General features: G+C 35.0%; 1 protein-coding gene across 26 annotated transcripts in view; it reads left to right on the forward strand.

Annotated features, from left to right (window-relative positions):
* The window catches only part of IRAG1 (inositol 1,4,5-triphosphate receptor associated 1), a 72,150-nt gene that overhangs the window by 35,800 nt on the left and 21,518 nt on the right, over positions 1-14,832 (forward strand). For 10 of the 26 annotated variants that reach the window (XM_015286442.4, XM_040701190.2, XM_025151227.3 and 7 more), the window contains 8 exons: positions 1,490-1,543; positions 2,330-2,454; positions 8,002-8,102; positions 10,653-10,723; positions 12,288-12,461; positions 13,459-13,536; positions 13,953-14,002; positions 14,445-14,486. In XM_015286442.4, coding sequence (XP_015141928.2) covers positions 2,386-2,454; positions 8,002-8,102; positions 10,653-10,723; positions 12,288-12,461; positions 13,459-13,536; positions 13,953-14,002; positions 14,445-14,486 — 585 coding nt within the window. In that variant the 5' untranslated portion in view covers positions 1,490-1,543; positions 2,330-2,385. Of the gene's footprint in view, positions 1-1,489; positions 1,544-2,317; positions 2,455-8,000; positions 9,388-10,652; positions 10,724-12,287; positions 12,462-13,458; positions 13,537-13,952; positions 14,003-14,444; positions 14,487-14,832 lie in introns of those variants that run through there. The other 16 variants (XM_040701189.2, XM_046942276.1, XM_046942271.1 and 13 more) reach the window with 7 other exon arrangements.

Here is a 14,832-nt window from a genome sequence, read left to right on the forward strand (position 1 = left end):
AGGCAAACACTAGCAGCGGTTAGATAAACAAACATTTTGTCTCTCCTTGTTATTGTTTTGCCTTTTGTTTCTTGTTGAATTTCAGGTGTTGAAAACTCAAAAGTTGCTTCAGATGCCAGGGCTTTTTTTACAGGAATGCAGAGCTAGTCCGTTTCATCTTTTGTCATTACCTTCCCTCTGTCTCACCTTCATAGTTGGTGACTGTTGCTTGAAACAAAAATACTTCACTGCTGAATCACAGAAGTTTAACTGCTGTCTGTTTAATCTCTGTGGGTTTATTAAATATGTTGTCATAAATGTCTGTTTTCCATCATATTGAGGACTTTAAGGATGATTCAATGATGTTTATTAAGGAAAAATACGTCTTTTTTCATGGAAAACTTTCTCTACTTTTATATGCAGTTAGAGGTGGATAAAATCTTGAAAGAAATGTGAGCTTCCTTTTACTGCAGTACGATGATGATCTTTAAGGTCTTTTCCAACCTGAGCAATTCTATGATTATAACAGAGATTCTCTTGTAACAGGTTGAAATTGTCTACATAAACCTGAAACATGATTCTCTTACAGTGGTTAGCATGTCCTGCTCAGGAAATAGAAACACTCACCTCTGCTCTCTCTAGAGCATGGCAAAGAAATTGTATTTCTATTGGACTTTACAACTACATTATTTATGTTGCATCTTTCCACAGTTTTTACCAATTAATGTCACAGAAATAATTGTGGTGATGGTGGTGTTTTGTTTTTTTCCTCCTTTTTTTTTCTTTTTTGAAAGCACAGAAATGCTTGTGTACAGGTAGTTGGATTTTTTGTACATTATGCATTACATTTCATACGAATGGCCTTGTGTCTAATTATTCTTCTAGTAATAGAGTAGTAACATAATAAAAGCGTAGGTCCTAACTACTTCTGTAGACCAAAACTTTCAAACATTTTGTAGGTTTTCCTAGTTCTGTGAAAGGTGAGGTGAGGAATTTGTAAGTACTGAGGCTGCTTTGGTATTTTCTATGACTATTTTTCTCTCTTGTTGATAGGTTTTTTTGTTTGTTTTTTGGGTTTTTTTTTTTCAGGGTATTTTGACAGTTTTAATTGCCAGCCTCAATAAACCAGTATGTTCTTTAATAATCTTCCTTTTCCTGAGATGGAAAGGAAAACTAGAAAATTGATCTTAGGTTGTCAGATGCCTTGAACTTACATGAACTCATCTTGCCATCATGACTTTTTCACTCCATCATAGTCTCCAGAGTAGTAAAATAACAATGATGAAATTAGGAGCTCAGGTTTGGGAGAAGACAATGTTTTTCGGACATAGAACCTCTACTTGATGTGTTTATTCATCTCCTTGGCCCACTCTTTAAGTTGTTGCTTCATTCGAGTTTGAGTGTATAACACAGCACTGCAAATTAACTGTCAAGGGAATATAGTTTACTTGTCTAGTCACTCATTATGTATCACATCCTCTCTGTTAACCACCTAATCTGTTGTCTGTAGGCGCCATCAAGGAGTCAAATGATTTATTTGTGAGAACAGTTCCTTAATTGTCCGGTAGGTGTCAGAGTAAGTCTTGCAATACCTCTACTGTAGCTGTAAGGATTAGTACCTATCGTTTCTCTGCTTACAGTGTGAAGGCAGTAGCTCAAGCTGATACTAAAAACAATAACTTTCTCAGCTAGTAGGCAGAGCTTTTTGTTTGTTTGTTTTTCCCATTCAAGCGTTACTACTATTTTGCTTTGAAAGTGTCATGGACATTGTTGTTGTCTTCAGCAGACATACAGCAAGTGTTTATAGTGTTTGCCCAACTCACCTGGGCCTTTGAAATGCCTCAGCACTTGCCCAAAGAAAGTGTCATGGTTTGACTGACCAGTTTTCCTTCTAAAGATTTTCCTTTCTTTGCAGTCTGAGATGACGTTCTGTAGCATTAGGACTTTCTTGGTTTCTAAAAGGAATGTTACAGATATCCAGGATACTGTTTTGTTCTTGGAAGATCTATACAGAGGGTAGTTTAATTACAGCCAATACAGTCACAGTAGTAAAAAAATAAAAAATAAAATCTGTGACATGGAGAGGAGTCGGAATAGCAACAAGAAAGGGAGGTTGAATGTATTTACAAAATTATATTTGACCTTGAAACCTGTAGTTTAATAAAACACAAGATTATATTTTTAATTTTAAACCTTAATACTGTTTGTTATTGTAAAGTGATCTCTGTGTTAGAGCATAGTTTTTTTAAATGAATTTGTTATGTATTTTTGGCATCTAACACATCTAGTGGATCATAAGGCCTTGTAGCACTTAGACCTTCAGGCTAACTTGAAACAGTCTCATTCTCAGCAGTGTATGGTCGTGCTAGTCCACATTGCAGATCAGCGTGCTCCATTCTGTCCACCATGCCAACCCTACCTGAAGAAAACGAACAACCAAAAGAGGCACAATGCAACAGTTCTACTCCAGCCAAAGTAAGCACTCTTACAGATTTTTCTGATACTTATTTTGGGGCTGAAAGTGGTTGTGTGCATTTAGGAGTCTGCAAAATAACATACAGTCCTTAGCTATATATTGATGTGCTTTGATAAATTGATAAGGCTATGAATGATCTTTCAGCTGACTTTCTTAGTTTTTTTCAAGTATTTTTTAGATTAAGGAATGAAAATAGATGTTTTTTGCTAAAAATTTAACTTCTGAGAGAAGAACTTAGATTTACACTTCACAGTAGTCTGGAAACACCTGGTGTTGCTCTTACAGACTTATAGAAGGTGCTCTCCAATTAGTATGGGTGTAAAAGATGGAAATCTGCTTTTTGGTTTGTACTCTTCCACTATATTTGCGATAGTAATATCTGAGTATGTTCTGAAACTATACTGAATGTGTGTGAGAGCTACCCATATGCATTCAGCACTTTAATCATGCATATGTTCATATGTTTTAAAGTTTTATTTGCAGATAAAATGAAAAGATCATTAAGCGATGACAGTTTTGCCTTTTGAATAATTTATACTACTGATAAAAAGTAGTTATGTTCTAATAATTTGATTTTGTTATTGGTTTTTTTAATAAATTATTAGCTTAGCTGAATTAAAGAATTACGAAATCATAGGTTATCCAGATCATTCTGTTTCATGCAAACTGGTCTCTAAAGGAGGACAGAATTTATAACCTGGCACATCTTCAGTTGAAGTACATCATTGTCCTTGGATTTGAGGACATTGTATTCTATATTTTGGGTGAAAACATCCGCTACTTCAGCATCATTGGAAAATATTGTCAGCAGTGAGCCCTACATTGATTTGTCATACATTCCATTTAAATAGCACATTGTGCTGAGTGTTAGTTTCCTGGCTTAAGATAAACACCCTAAATGGATGCAAGTTTATCAGACTATCAGCTGAGATCATATATTAGAAAAAGAAGGTAGCTTGTGGATTTGTTCTGCTGTGGGTTTTTTTTTCCCTTTGTTTTTAATGTACCCACACCCCCCTGTGAAAAGTATTGAAAGACACCCTCAAAGATTAAAAGAAGAAAAGAAGCTAGCAGACATCAATGACTATTCCAGGGCTGGCTTGTGAAATGGCAGAAATGAAGCACTCCCGCCGACTATTCTCTTAAAATAAAATACTGGCCTTTTAGAAGTAGGTCCAAAATGAACTGAGGCAATGAGATAGCTCGTGAGTCAGTTAATTAAGCAAAACATTTTGTTTCAGACACTTTACGCCTAAAAATAACAATTTAACAGGTGAAGGATTTTAAACAACGTATTGTTTATTAGCCTACTAGAATTATTAAGTGTTGAAACTAGCCAATGTTCTAACAGTTCGATCTTGTTCATACCTATTATCACTTTTGGGTCCTTCTGCAGAGTGGGTTCTACAGCATGACTGTGTAATTGGTGAGATACCTTAACGTTGTGTAATAGAAACTTGCAAACAATGAGAGGGCATCAAAAGGAACTATCAACTGGGAGACTGGTTACCAGGGCATGCCTTTTGCTGTGCTATTACACAAAACTTTCCAAGACTGAAATTTCCTCTTATATAAAGTGCTGTCTAGTGTCTAACAATGTCCTTATTCTGTACCAACAGATGTTCTCCTACCTTTTCCTTACATGCAAATGCATATGTATTAAAAAAACAGTTCTGAGAAAAAGAAAATGAACATTATATTACACGTAGCTTATTGTGTACTTCAGGTATCTTGTACATGATGGAAATGTGGGGTTGAATTTCTCAAATTCATTTTGGAAAACCTAATCTGGTTTTCAGTTTCAGTTCTTCTTATATAAGCTTCCAACTCTAAACAACATTTCTCAGAATATTCGTTAGCTCTGGGTTTCTGATGGGAAGCTCCCATTAATGCCATTTTGAGAGCAGCTAGCCCTATTCAAAGCACTTTAACCCCTTGTTTGGAATGTCTGAATTACGAGTGTGCAGTTGAACTCTTAGTTGTCTGTTAATCTGGAAGTACTGGATATTTTATATGTGATACAGAATAATTTCTTCCAGCGAAGTTCATAAAACATTAAAATGTCATGTTTAGCCACTTCTGTATTTTTGTTTAATTAATAATTTCATATAAAATTGATACAATTCTGTTGATATCCTTAATAACTGATGCATTTTAGTGTTAAAAATATAAGAAAAGTAAAATAAATCCTTACCAATTAGGTTAAAAGATTTGATGTCTCATTTATTACCCTACACTTCCAGGGTTGGTTTTAAGCTACTATTTTCACCTCTTTTTAAGTAAAAAATAATTTTGTCTTTTTCCAGCTTTTTTTCCTCTTTGTGTCCTGAACGATATATTTTTCTAACGAAAAAGGTGTTTGATGTGTCCATGATGTCTCTGTTACACTGATTATTCTATCATTCAAGTTTCTGCATTTCATATTTTTTCTTCCTGTTTAAATTTGTGCACCTCTTTTATCAAATCACTGCATGCTACTTTTTTTGTTCTGAAGATGTCCTGTACATGCTTTGCCTTTTCTCCTGTTGTCTTTTTCAACTAAATGTTGTTACAACTTGAGAGACATTGCCTTACTTGCAAAATTTTCGTCTCAACATTTCACTTAAATACGTAAAATTAAGTAGGTTTAAAAACCCCATCTCTCTCAAAAGACTACTTTGAGATGCATTATTCTTCTAAGGAGTTTCACGTGATTGTCTGTTTCAGGCCAAATATGTTCTGAAATTTAGCCAAGATCTTTCATTGTTTCGTAAGGATAAGACCATGTGGCAGAGGATTTTTTTTTCCAATATTTTAAAAAATTTAGGTGGTATCCAGGAAAGCTTTATCATCTGATTTTTCTGGCACAGTAGCCCTTTTAGCAGAGATGCATTTTTTCCATTACTGTTCAAATCCATCCAAATTTGTCTGGATTTTAAAACTTTTAAAACCATGTTCTCTTTGGGAGGTCTTGGTAGAGCTTAACACCCGAATTTCTGCAGAACCTATCTGCCCTGAGTACCTTTGAGCCTCTTGGGTCTTCTGTTATGGCCAAAATTGCATTTATCATCCTCCCAGCCCTGCACAAATCTCCTTCTCCCGCAGAGTAGGTCATGTATAGTTATCCTTGTAGCATCTGTGAATAAGTTCCCACATAAACAGTATAGATGGAGTCAATTTTACTGTCCATTAAGGCTTGGGACATAAAGGGAGGAGAGACTAGTAGCAGGCAGTCAGTGTTACTGGGAGAGGAGATGAGGCATCTACTGCAGATGGCTGGAGAACAGTTATGTCTGGAAGCTGAATAGGAGAGGGCACTTGTAGGCAGGCAGTGGGAAGATGATGGAAAATTTCTGTCTGATCCTTATGCGGATGTACAACTTTGTGAAAGCATAAGCTTCCATTCAGAGCTCATGCTCCAATACCTGTGTATATCAGTCTGAGGGCTCTTAAGAATGTAAAAATATATATATCTTTATTCAAGCCAGCTAGCCCTGAAATATCCTCATGCACTAGCTCTTGTTGCCACTTGTTATGCAAAAGATTTGGACAACAGGAAATGTGAATTTTCATCCATGTAATAGTTTAACTGCTATTGTTGCTGATCACAATTAAGGTATTTTAACTGACCCTAACTAGCCTTGACTGGAGTCTTTTCTTTTTTTAAATTAGCTGTTTTTAGAGTCTTAAAATGGAACTGAGTGACTTTAAGGCTGATGTTCTTATGTCATTCAAAAGATTTTGTTCTTTGGTAGCGATGGGATTAGTATAAACAATGTGTGTATGTACTCAGCTGCTTTGACCTACAAGTATAGCAGTCACCTGCATGTTTGTCATTGACTGTTTGACAAAATATATTGATATTTAGTGGCATTTTCAAGAATGCTACTAAAAATTGCTTTCAAATTATTATAGTATACTATCAGTTGCACGCTTGTATTGCATAATTGAAGACGCTTTTACATTTTTAAAGGAATATTTTTCTAAAACTTGAATGTTCCTGTTTTCTTGGTATGTTTCCTATGCCTCTACAGAAATTAACAGTGTGATCTTGCTCAGAAACATCATGTGAGTTTTATAACTACAGGACTGTGGAGCTGTGTGAAGTGCAATTTATAACAGAACCAAGAATCCTAAATCAAATGTATAATTCAAAGCATTTTTTAATTTGCATTTGAGGGGAAGAAGTGTTATGCTCTGTACTGGAATGTTACACCATTTTCAAATTCTTTCAGTGAACTTTGAATTTATCGGAGTATTTTATTTCAAGAGCAGTAAAATATGTCCCTTAGAAACGTTAAAATGTTCTATTGTATTTGATACCTAAAAGCTGCATGACTACTAATAGCCTGGAGAAGAGAAGGCTCTGGGGAGACCTCATTGTGGCGTTCCAGTACTTGAAGGGAGCATTTAAACAGGAGGGGGAACGGCTGTTCATGAGTGTGGATAGTGATAGGACAAGGGGGAATGGTTTTAAACTGAGACAGGGGAGGTTTAGGTTAGATATTAAGAGGAATTTTTTCACACAGAGGGAACTGGAACAGGTTGCCCAAGGAGGTTTGGATGGCCCGTCTCTGGAGGCATTCAAGGCCAGGCTGGATGTGGCTCTGGGCAGCCTGGACTAGTACTTGGTGACTCTGACTATGGCAGGGGGTTTGAAACTAGATGATCATTGTGGTCCTTTTCAACCCAGGACATTCTATGATTCTATGATATCTTTCTGTATGCATATAATTTTATTTCAGTTTATACTATTGCCACTTGTTTGTTGTAACAAACCTTAGGACTACCCTAACTTCTCCATAAAACATTACGTGACTGAAACAAAATTATAAAATGATGACTTTGGATTCAAAGAATCAAAATGATTGAAATCTCTATTCTCTAAAACATTGATGTGTTAAGCTAAGTTATCATGAGTAATTGTTCAAATGCAGAAATTATTTCTTACAACAGCTCTTTATTTTCTGCATTAACAAATATTACTAAAATATTTTTTTAATTCTGAATTCATTATGCTTCTGTCAGCCTTTGATAGGTAAATATTCTTAAAGTAGTAAGCACAATTGAGAGCAAATGGTATTTGCAAACTACTATTTATAACAGTTGAATGTAAGTGGATTTGTGCCAGGGCTAGTAAACATGCTCCTCTTTGAGATTCAGAAATGCCACAGAATCATGGAATATTAGATTGGAAGGGGTCATTAAAGGTCATGTAGTTCTAACTTCACTGTTGTGAGCAGGGACACAAATGCCAACTGCCAATTGAAGTCAATTTCTTCTGGAACTTTGGAATGCTGTTTCAAGGAAAATTTAGAATAGAAATGACTAAATAAAATAGCATTCTTGTTTTACATACTACTGCCTAGCAGAAGCAATTATAATTGTTTTTAGCAGTATAAATAAAGGTTTTTAACTCAAATATGTCTTACCAAATAAAAGCTAATTCTCGGTTCAGTCATGTGTAAGCTAACTAGAGAAATCCATATTATTTTCCCCACAGTCTGATTGGCATTATTTTGAATTTCTGCTTAACTTTATTTTTCTATTTGTTACAAATCATTCAGGACACTGGTTCTGAAGGAACTACAAGCAGTACACCTTCTATTGTTCTTCCAGAGAATGCTGGTATGCCTGATGTAGAAATTGATAAAAATCTGGTTAACAGGTACTACATAATGTTACCAATCTATGCATAATTTGTACAGTAATTCCAAGAGCTGTTTCTAAGAATGTGCTTCGAAATGCGTGTCATATTGAAATATTATTGATGTGTCCTTGTACATAGGTTGTTCCAAAAGTAATGCCTCCTATTTATTCCCATGGAAACTTCAACAGATACAAAGAACACAATAACACTATTTATTAGAGCAAATTCTCAGCTATGAAATACTGATTTTCAGCATAGGCAGCACCATAAGCTGTGCATTTTCACCAGTGATTCCCTGCTCATAAAAATCTGAACCAGCGGAGGAGATCTGTTGTCAGCGCTGTTGAAATGCACCACCCACCGCCCCACTATGCTCACATCCACAGTTTGCTTGTCATAAACATTCAGCAAACATTGATGAATGTCAATGAGTGCCACTTTTTTCCACGTGGAGGATTTCAATGACACACTTTTGCTTCATCCATACTTCCACATCAGATGCCTTTTTGTCAGACTGCCCCTCTGCTGCCATCTGTTACAGGGAAACAAAATGTAATAGAATATATTGGTGGGCAGGTTCAGGTTTTATTGCCAACATCCACCTGACCTTCTGAGCCAACGTAGTAAAATAGGAGACATTTTAGGAGCAGCCCTTGTAGTAATTAAATTTATATTGGCTTTCCTTTTGGGTGCAGGGGAGTTCAGGTGTTGGAAGTACAGTTGATATTAAAGAACAGTTTCATGTCACCAATCCTGCAAACCTAAATTGGTATCCTTTACAATTAATGTTTATTTTCTAATCTTTCAGAATAGAGTAATTTAAACAAAAAAGGTAAATTAAAGTTATGCATGCTTCAACTGACACCTACAAGTTTTGAAATCTATCCTTCTGGTAGAAAGTAGAGTATGGCCTAGTGAATAAAAAACTACTTAGTTCTTCCATAAGCATAAAATGGGGTGTGTGTGTGCTACAATTGTATATCTATTACTAGGATGACTGACAGTTCAGTTCCTCATATTCAATGCGTGGAAAAGTACGCATACTCTTCTTAAGTCTAAATCTTAAATGTTCACCTGTTGTATGCAAACTGTTGAATCCTGGCCCTGAACCTCTGACTGACCACCTGAGGCGAGCACTGAGTCAGCTGCGGGAGCACAGGTGAAGGCAATTCAGCTGTGTGACCGGAAGGGGTGGAGCCAGGCTCCACCTCTCCTAGACTCCGTTCAAGGGCTGACTGCCACTGAGGAAGGATCTCTTCCTGGAGATCGCTCCTTGTGGGGTTTTTGTGAGCCTACAACACCGGTGAGCACCTTTCACTTTTATCTGATTGTCTTTCCCAATGCGGTAATCTTACCAGACTAACTTCTCTGTATAACATCTGTATTCTTATTAACCTTACATCTGGACACAGTCTATCAGCAGTTGATGTAATGAAGTTGGACTGGGTGATCTTCTAGGTCTTTTCCAACTTTGGTCGTTCTATGATTCTAAGTTAGCCACCCTCCCTACATGGGAAAGTTTTATTAACTTGAAAAACTTTCCTTTAATAACTAAATCCCTAATTCTAGACTACTGTTTATATATATACATGTACCAGTAGTGCTGCCCTTATTCATATAAATATTTCCATTGAAGTAATAAGAGCTTTGGAGACAGATAGGACTGCGCTCCTGAGCTATTGAGATAAAATGAGTATCTGTTAAAAATTCAAGCAGATAACATTTCTAAGATAGACAGTTAAAAGAATAGAGTAACAACTAAATACAGTGAGTTTTGAAGTAAATGCCTGGGCCTATTCAGGTAAACAGAGCAAAAATAGCACCTTGAAGTCAAGCATACGTGAAAGTAAGTTGCTGAATGGAATTACTGTTATTTTCACTCTACTAATAAAGCATACTTATTGTCTTGAAAATTTATTAGTCTGGCCTTAAATTAAATGAAGAACTAATCAGAAACTATTGATCAACATTGGTGCTATAATTTGCTTCTATCTTTAAAATATGCTTAAAAGATTGCTTAAGAGTTAGAACTGCAATGCAACCATTTAAAACAAGCATTATCTGCTGGATCATCACTTAATTTTATGAGATATTCCACTGGTTCTGTGTAATTGTGGTAGCCTAGGAAATAGTTTTAAAGCATAAAACTTATTTTAGGAAACTGTAACAACTTATGAAGTCTAAAAGTAACTTTTTGCAACATACTGCGTTTAGATGAGTTTTATGCCATAATAGAAAAACTGTGGTTTTTTTTAAATATGAAAGGCAGTAAAAACTTTCATATGATACCTTCAAAGTCCATAAGTCTTTAACCTCACTTTTGAGATGATTTCATTCAATCATTAAACTCAAGATTTTCTGGGAAGATAGAGTGAAGGCAAAATGGAAATACTTTCAGTTTATATTTCATGCTTTCTTAATGCCATTCCAATATATTTTTAAAAGTGTATTGTTTAATTAATGTTTTCACTTTTAATGTTAATTTTTTAGTGGTAGTAGAAAAAAGTAGAGCTTTTTTTTTTTAGTGACATATTCCCGTAATACTTCTTCATTCATTTTTCTCTCTAGACCTCGTAGTCCTCATAGAAGACATTCTAACCGTGCCACTAGAAATTCAACTAGTTCCTTGACTTCTGTTGGTAAGCAATGATTATTCATTTAAGCTAGCATGTTTCTCTGAAAATGTGATGTGCAATAAAGACATAGGTATAGAGTCTGACTCTTTTGACCACGTCTTTTTTTTTCCTGTGCATACTTATTTGTAACGCATGCACTATGAGTATTGCTACCAGAATGCATAATGATCAAGAGTTTATGATCATAAGTGGCTTGCATGTGAACAGGTCCAGACAAGTATGTCTATGGTTGGTTTCACAAAATTGTTAGGTCAGTATTTCTAGAATGCCAGAGATGCACATGCATCTCTGTGTTCAAAATACTGTTCAATAATACTGATTTTGGTTACTTTTAAAACACTGGAACTTTTGCTGTTAAGGGGCACTTATGTTTCAGATTGTCCAGTTTGGCTATCATATCACAATAAACTTTTAATGAAAACAAGCAGGTTGTCCTAAAGAAGATATTTTTCATTTCTTAAGAAGAGTTTACGTAAGCAGTATTTACACTGTTGTACTGGGATTAACTTCTCAGCCATGCAGAGAGAAGGTGCTCACTGTTCATAACAGCATATACCTTTCCTTTCTTTGGCTAGTTGTCTTCAGGTAATACTTTCCCTAAAATTCCATGAACATCTGTAGAAGCTGTTCACACCAACTCGTACAGACAGAACCTTTCTGACAACAGGCTATATTTCTTGCTCAGTGGTAGCCTAGGGAATTGTAAAAATTAGTGCTCAAAGATTAGTGTTTTCAACCAATTGGGAAGTCAAAGATTAATGAGTTTCTTTGACAATTAATTAAAAATTCTTCTGAAAACAATACTTTAGCCCAAGGATCTAAGTGTAGGTCTGCGGCTTTTGGTCCATGCACTCTCCTGGTCTGCGTATCTAACATGACCATAAGTGGACATAAGGAAAAGGAATTTCAGTTTTTGTTTTTATTAATCTCTAGCAATGTATTTTTTTTAACAATTACATTTTCTGTTAGGATCTATAATTTCTTTGGAAAATTCTGTCACATTTACCAAATGATTGCGATCGATTTGCTTTTTTAAGTAGCTTAATAGTTCTTAGGCTTTAGATATTAAAATTTTGCCTGTATTTTTGCCAGGTGTAGCTTCATTGTTGCTTCTGCATTTGTGGAAATACCTTATCTATATGAAATACAATCATTTTAATTCTGAACTCTGTACTTTCTTCTATAGAAGACTTAATGGAATCACTTATGTGTTAAAACTAGTGCTAGTGTACATAAATCTATGCCGGATTCATGGGACCTTAGCCTTGAAAAACTGGAAACACGAAACTCTTGGAAAAATTGAGTCTACAGCAGAAATGCTGTGACTACTAGTTGAGATGGATCTAAAGCCAATTCTGTTGTGACAAACTAGAATCTCAGAAGGTTATCAGTGTTTTTGATGACTTGACCTAAAACTGAGAATATAACAGCATTAGAAGATGAGCAGGCATGAATTTTTAATTAATGGAAACTCAAAGCTGAACTTAAAGATAATTTCATACTGATTATTCCAAAGTGAAGCTCGGATACATGAGGTACTGTTCTAATTCTGCCATTTTCAACCCAGACAACAATGGTCATGTGATTGATCTGGTAAATGATCAGCTACCAGATGTCAACATATCAGAAGAAGACAAAAAGAAGAACCTTGAATTACTAGAAGAAGCAAAGAAAGTGAGCGAAAGATTTCTAATGCGCAGAGGCAGAAAGTCAAGAAGCAGCCTCCCTGAGTCACCCACAGGTAGGTATAGATTTTGAGGATACAATTTTAGATGGTATGTTGGAAATCTGTCAAAGCACAAATAAGCATCTACTGTAATGCATACAGTGCTACTGTATGCATACATTTTGTTAATTTGTAGGTAGTACTCTCTCAGCTTCTCGTCACTTGTCAGTACAAAATAGAGAAGAATAATCTTGATATTTAAATTTAACAGTGGAAGACAGTGTTTCTAGGTGTCTGAACTGTACACTAAAGGCAATGGAACACGAAAGGGGAAGTGTTTCAGTCAGAATCTTAAACATACAAACAAAAAACCAGAAATCTGACAAGATTTTCTGCCTCAAGTTCCTACTGTAGATAAAATGAAACTTTGACAAAATGTTCATACTGCAGAAAACCATACCACCCAGATATAACTATACTGACTTTTATTCTGGATATAGTCATAAACTAAGCTAAGTGAGTCAGATAATTGTTAAAAAAGAAATAGAATAAATTGTTCTGTTCTGGAGTGTCACTAGAAATGGTATCTCTTGTATGAATTGTTTGAGGGCTAGGGCAAGATGTCATTTTGTTATTAAATAGGACTATAAATTAGTTCTGAAATACTAAATCAAAACAAAATTCTGTCTTAAAATCAGGTTGGCACTTTCTGTAAGGAGATAAAACTTTGTGGTTTTAAATTAAAATTTCCTTCTTTTTTCTAAATTGCTTATGAGCCCTTCTCTTTGTGTCCACTTCTCTGCAGAACTCTCATGGAACTGAGGGAAATGAAACTTATATATCAACAAAACTTATTAGTTTGTGCTAAGTACATGAGATAATGCCTACTCTAAGTTCCTAACAGTCAAGTATAAGTTGGCAATTAAAATGACTGGTCAGGCTTTGGACAAATGTGACTATTTGATGACTACAAGACTAATGTTTTAATCTTATCTAAATTTAAAAAATTCAGAAACCATAGGCTTAGAGATTAAAATTACTATCTTGTTTTTTTTTCTTTGTTTTCATGAAGCAGTTTCGCCTACCCTTAGTCCAAAAGTTTCACCAGTAACATCTCGGAGCAACTCCCTTACTCTTCCTATTCCGTCAGGTAAAAAGATCTATGCAGGCTCAAATCATGCTCACTGAATACATGTTTACAATTTCCTCTGGAGAATAAATTAATCTATAGATTAAAGCATATATTTGTGAATATGACAAGTTCATTAAGGCTTATCTATTTACTTATATATTTTTTCTGTATTATACTGTGCTCCTGTAGCGCTGCTTCTAGCCTACAGGTTCTTTTTTACTCTTTTTAATAGTAGAATTTTGTTACGTTTTGAAGATCTTTCACTTCTCGTACTTCAGGTTTCATTTTTCTTTTTAAATATTAATTTTATTATATTTTGTTCTTAGCATGCTATATGTAATTGTGTGTGTATGGATTTGCTAATGTGCGGTATTCAAATTTTTGAGCAAAGCCATCAGGATTTAATCATACTTTAATCACACATGTCTTTCTAGGGTCTGATGTATGTACAGCCACTAGTGTTGAGTCAGTATCTCCAGTTCAGGTAAGAAAGAGCTGAGTATTCTGCACAGTACCCTGATTATTAAAGTACTGCATCACGCTACACTGACCTATTAATCCCTGAGGAAAGTGAGTGTTTTCAATACCTTTTTCTATGCTAAAGTGAGATTATTGGCATGTTTTTCTACAAATTCAGGAATTAATAAATGTTAATTCTGAAGTCTGAAATCCATGATGTAATAAGCACTGAAGGATCATAGAGAATTGATAAGTATATTAAATGGAAAAAGATCCAATATAATCCTAATCTATGGAAAAAAAAATAATTCCTAAGATTAATTCAAAAATAAATGGGACAATGTAAAAACATAAATAAAAATTACGTATTAAAGGTTATCCCTTAATATCTATATCCAACATTTGCAGCATTAGATATGTAAGCAAATCTTGTAAGACAATTCTTTTTTCCTTACCTTTTTTGCTAGAATAACAGAACTTTCAAAGAGGATGACAGACAAGCTGCAGAGGTAAGTGTTTCGTATGGTCATCCACTAAATCTGTCTGCTTTTTTCTTAGCATATATACAAGTTATTTATGTGACTAAATAAACTAAGAAATGTCTGCTAAATGAACAGAAAAACAAAACTAAGGGAAAAGAGCATACTTAACTAAGAAACTGAAAAGCACCAGCAAATGCACTGGAGGAAAACAGGCTACAGCTGTGCTTTGTATCCTACCATTCACATGTTTTTATTCATGCTTTATCTTAATTAAAATCAATATGCTGAGTAATTTTCATTCTAAGGTTAACACACCCAATACCCAGACTTCAGCTATTTCAGTGTATGCTTCTGTTTCAGATGGATGAACTCT

This window comes from Gallus gallus, chromosome 5, assembly GCF_016699485.2.
Source record: "Gallus gallus isolate bGalGal1 chromosome 5, bGalGal1.mat.broiler.GRCg7b, whole genome shotgun sequence".
NCBI lineage: Eukaryota > Metazoa > Chordata > Aves > Galliformes > Phasianidae > Gallus > Gallus gallus.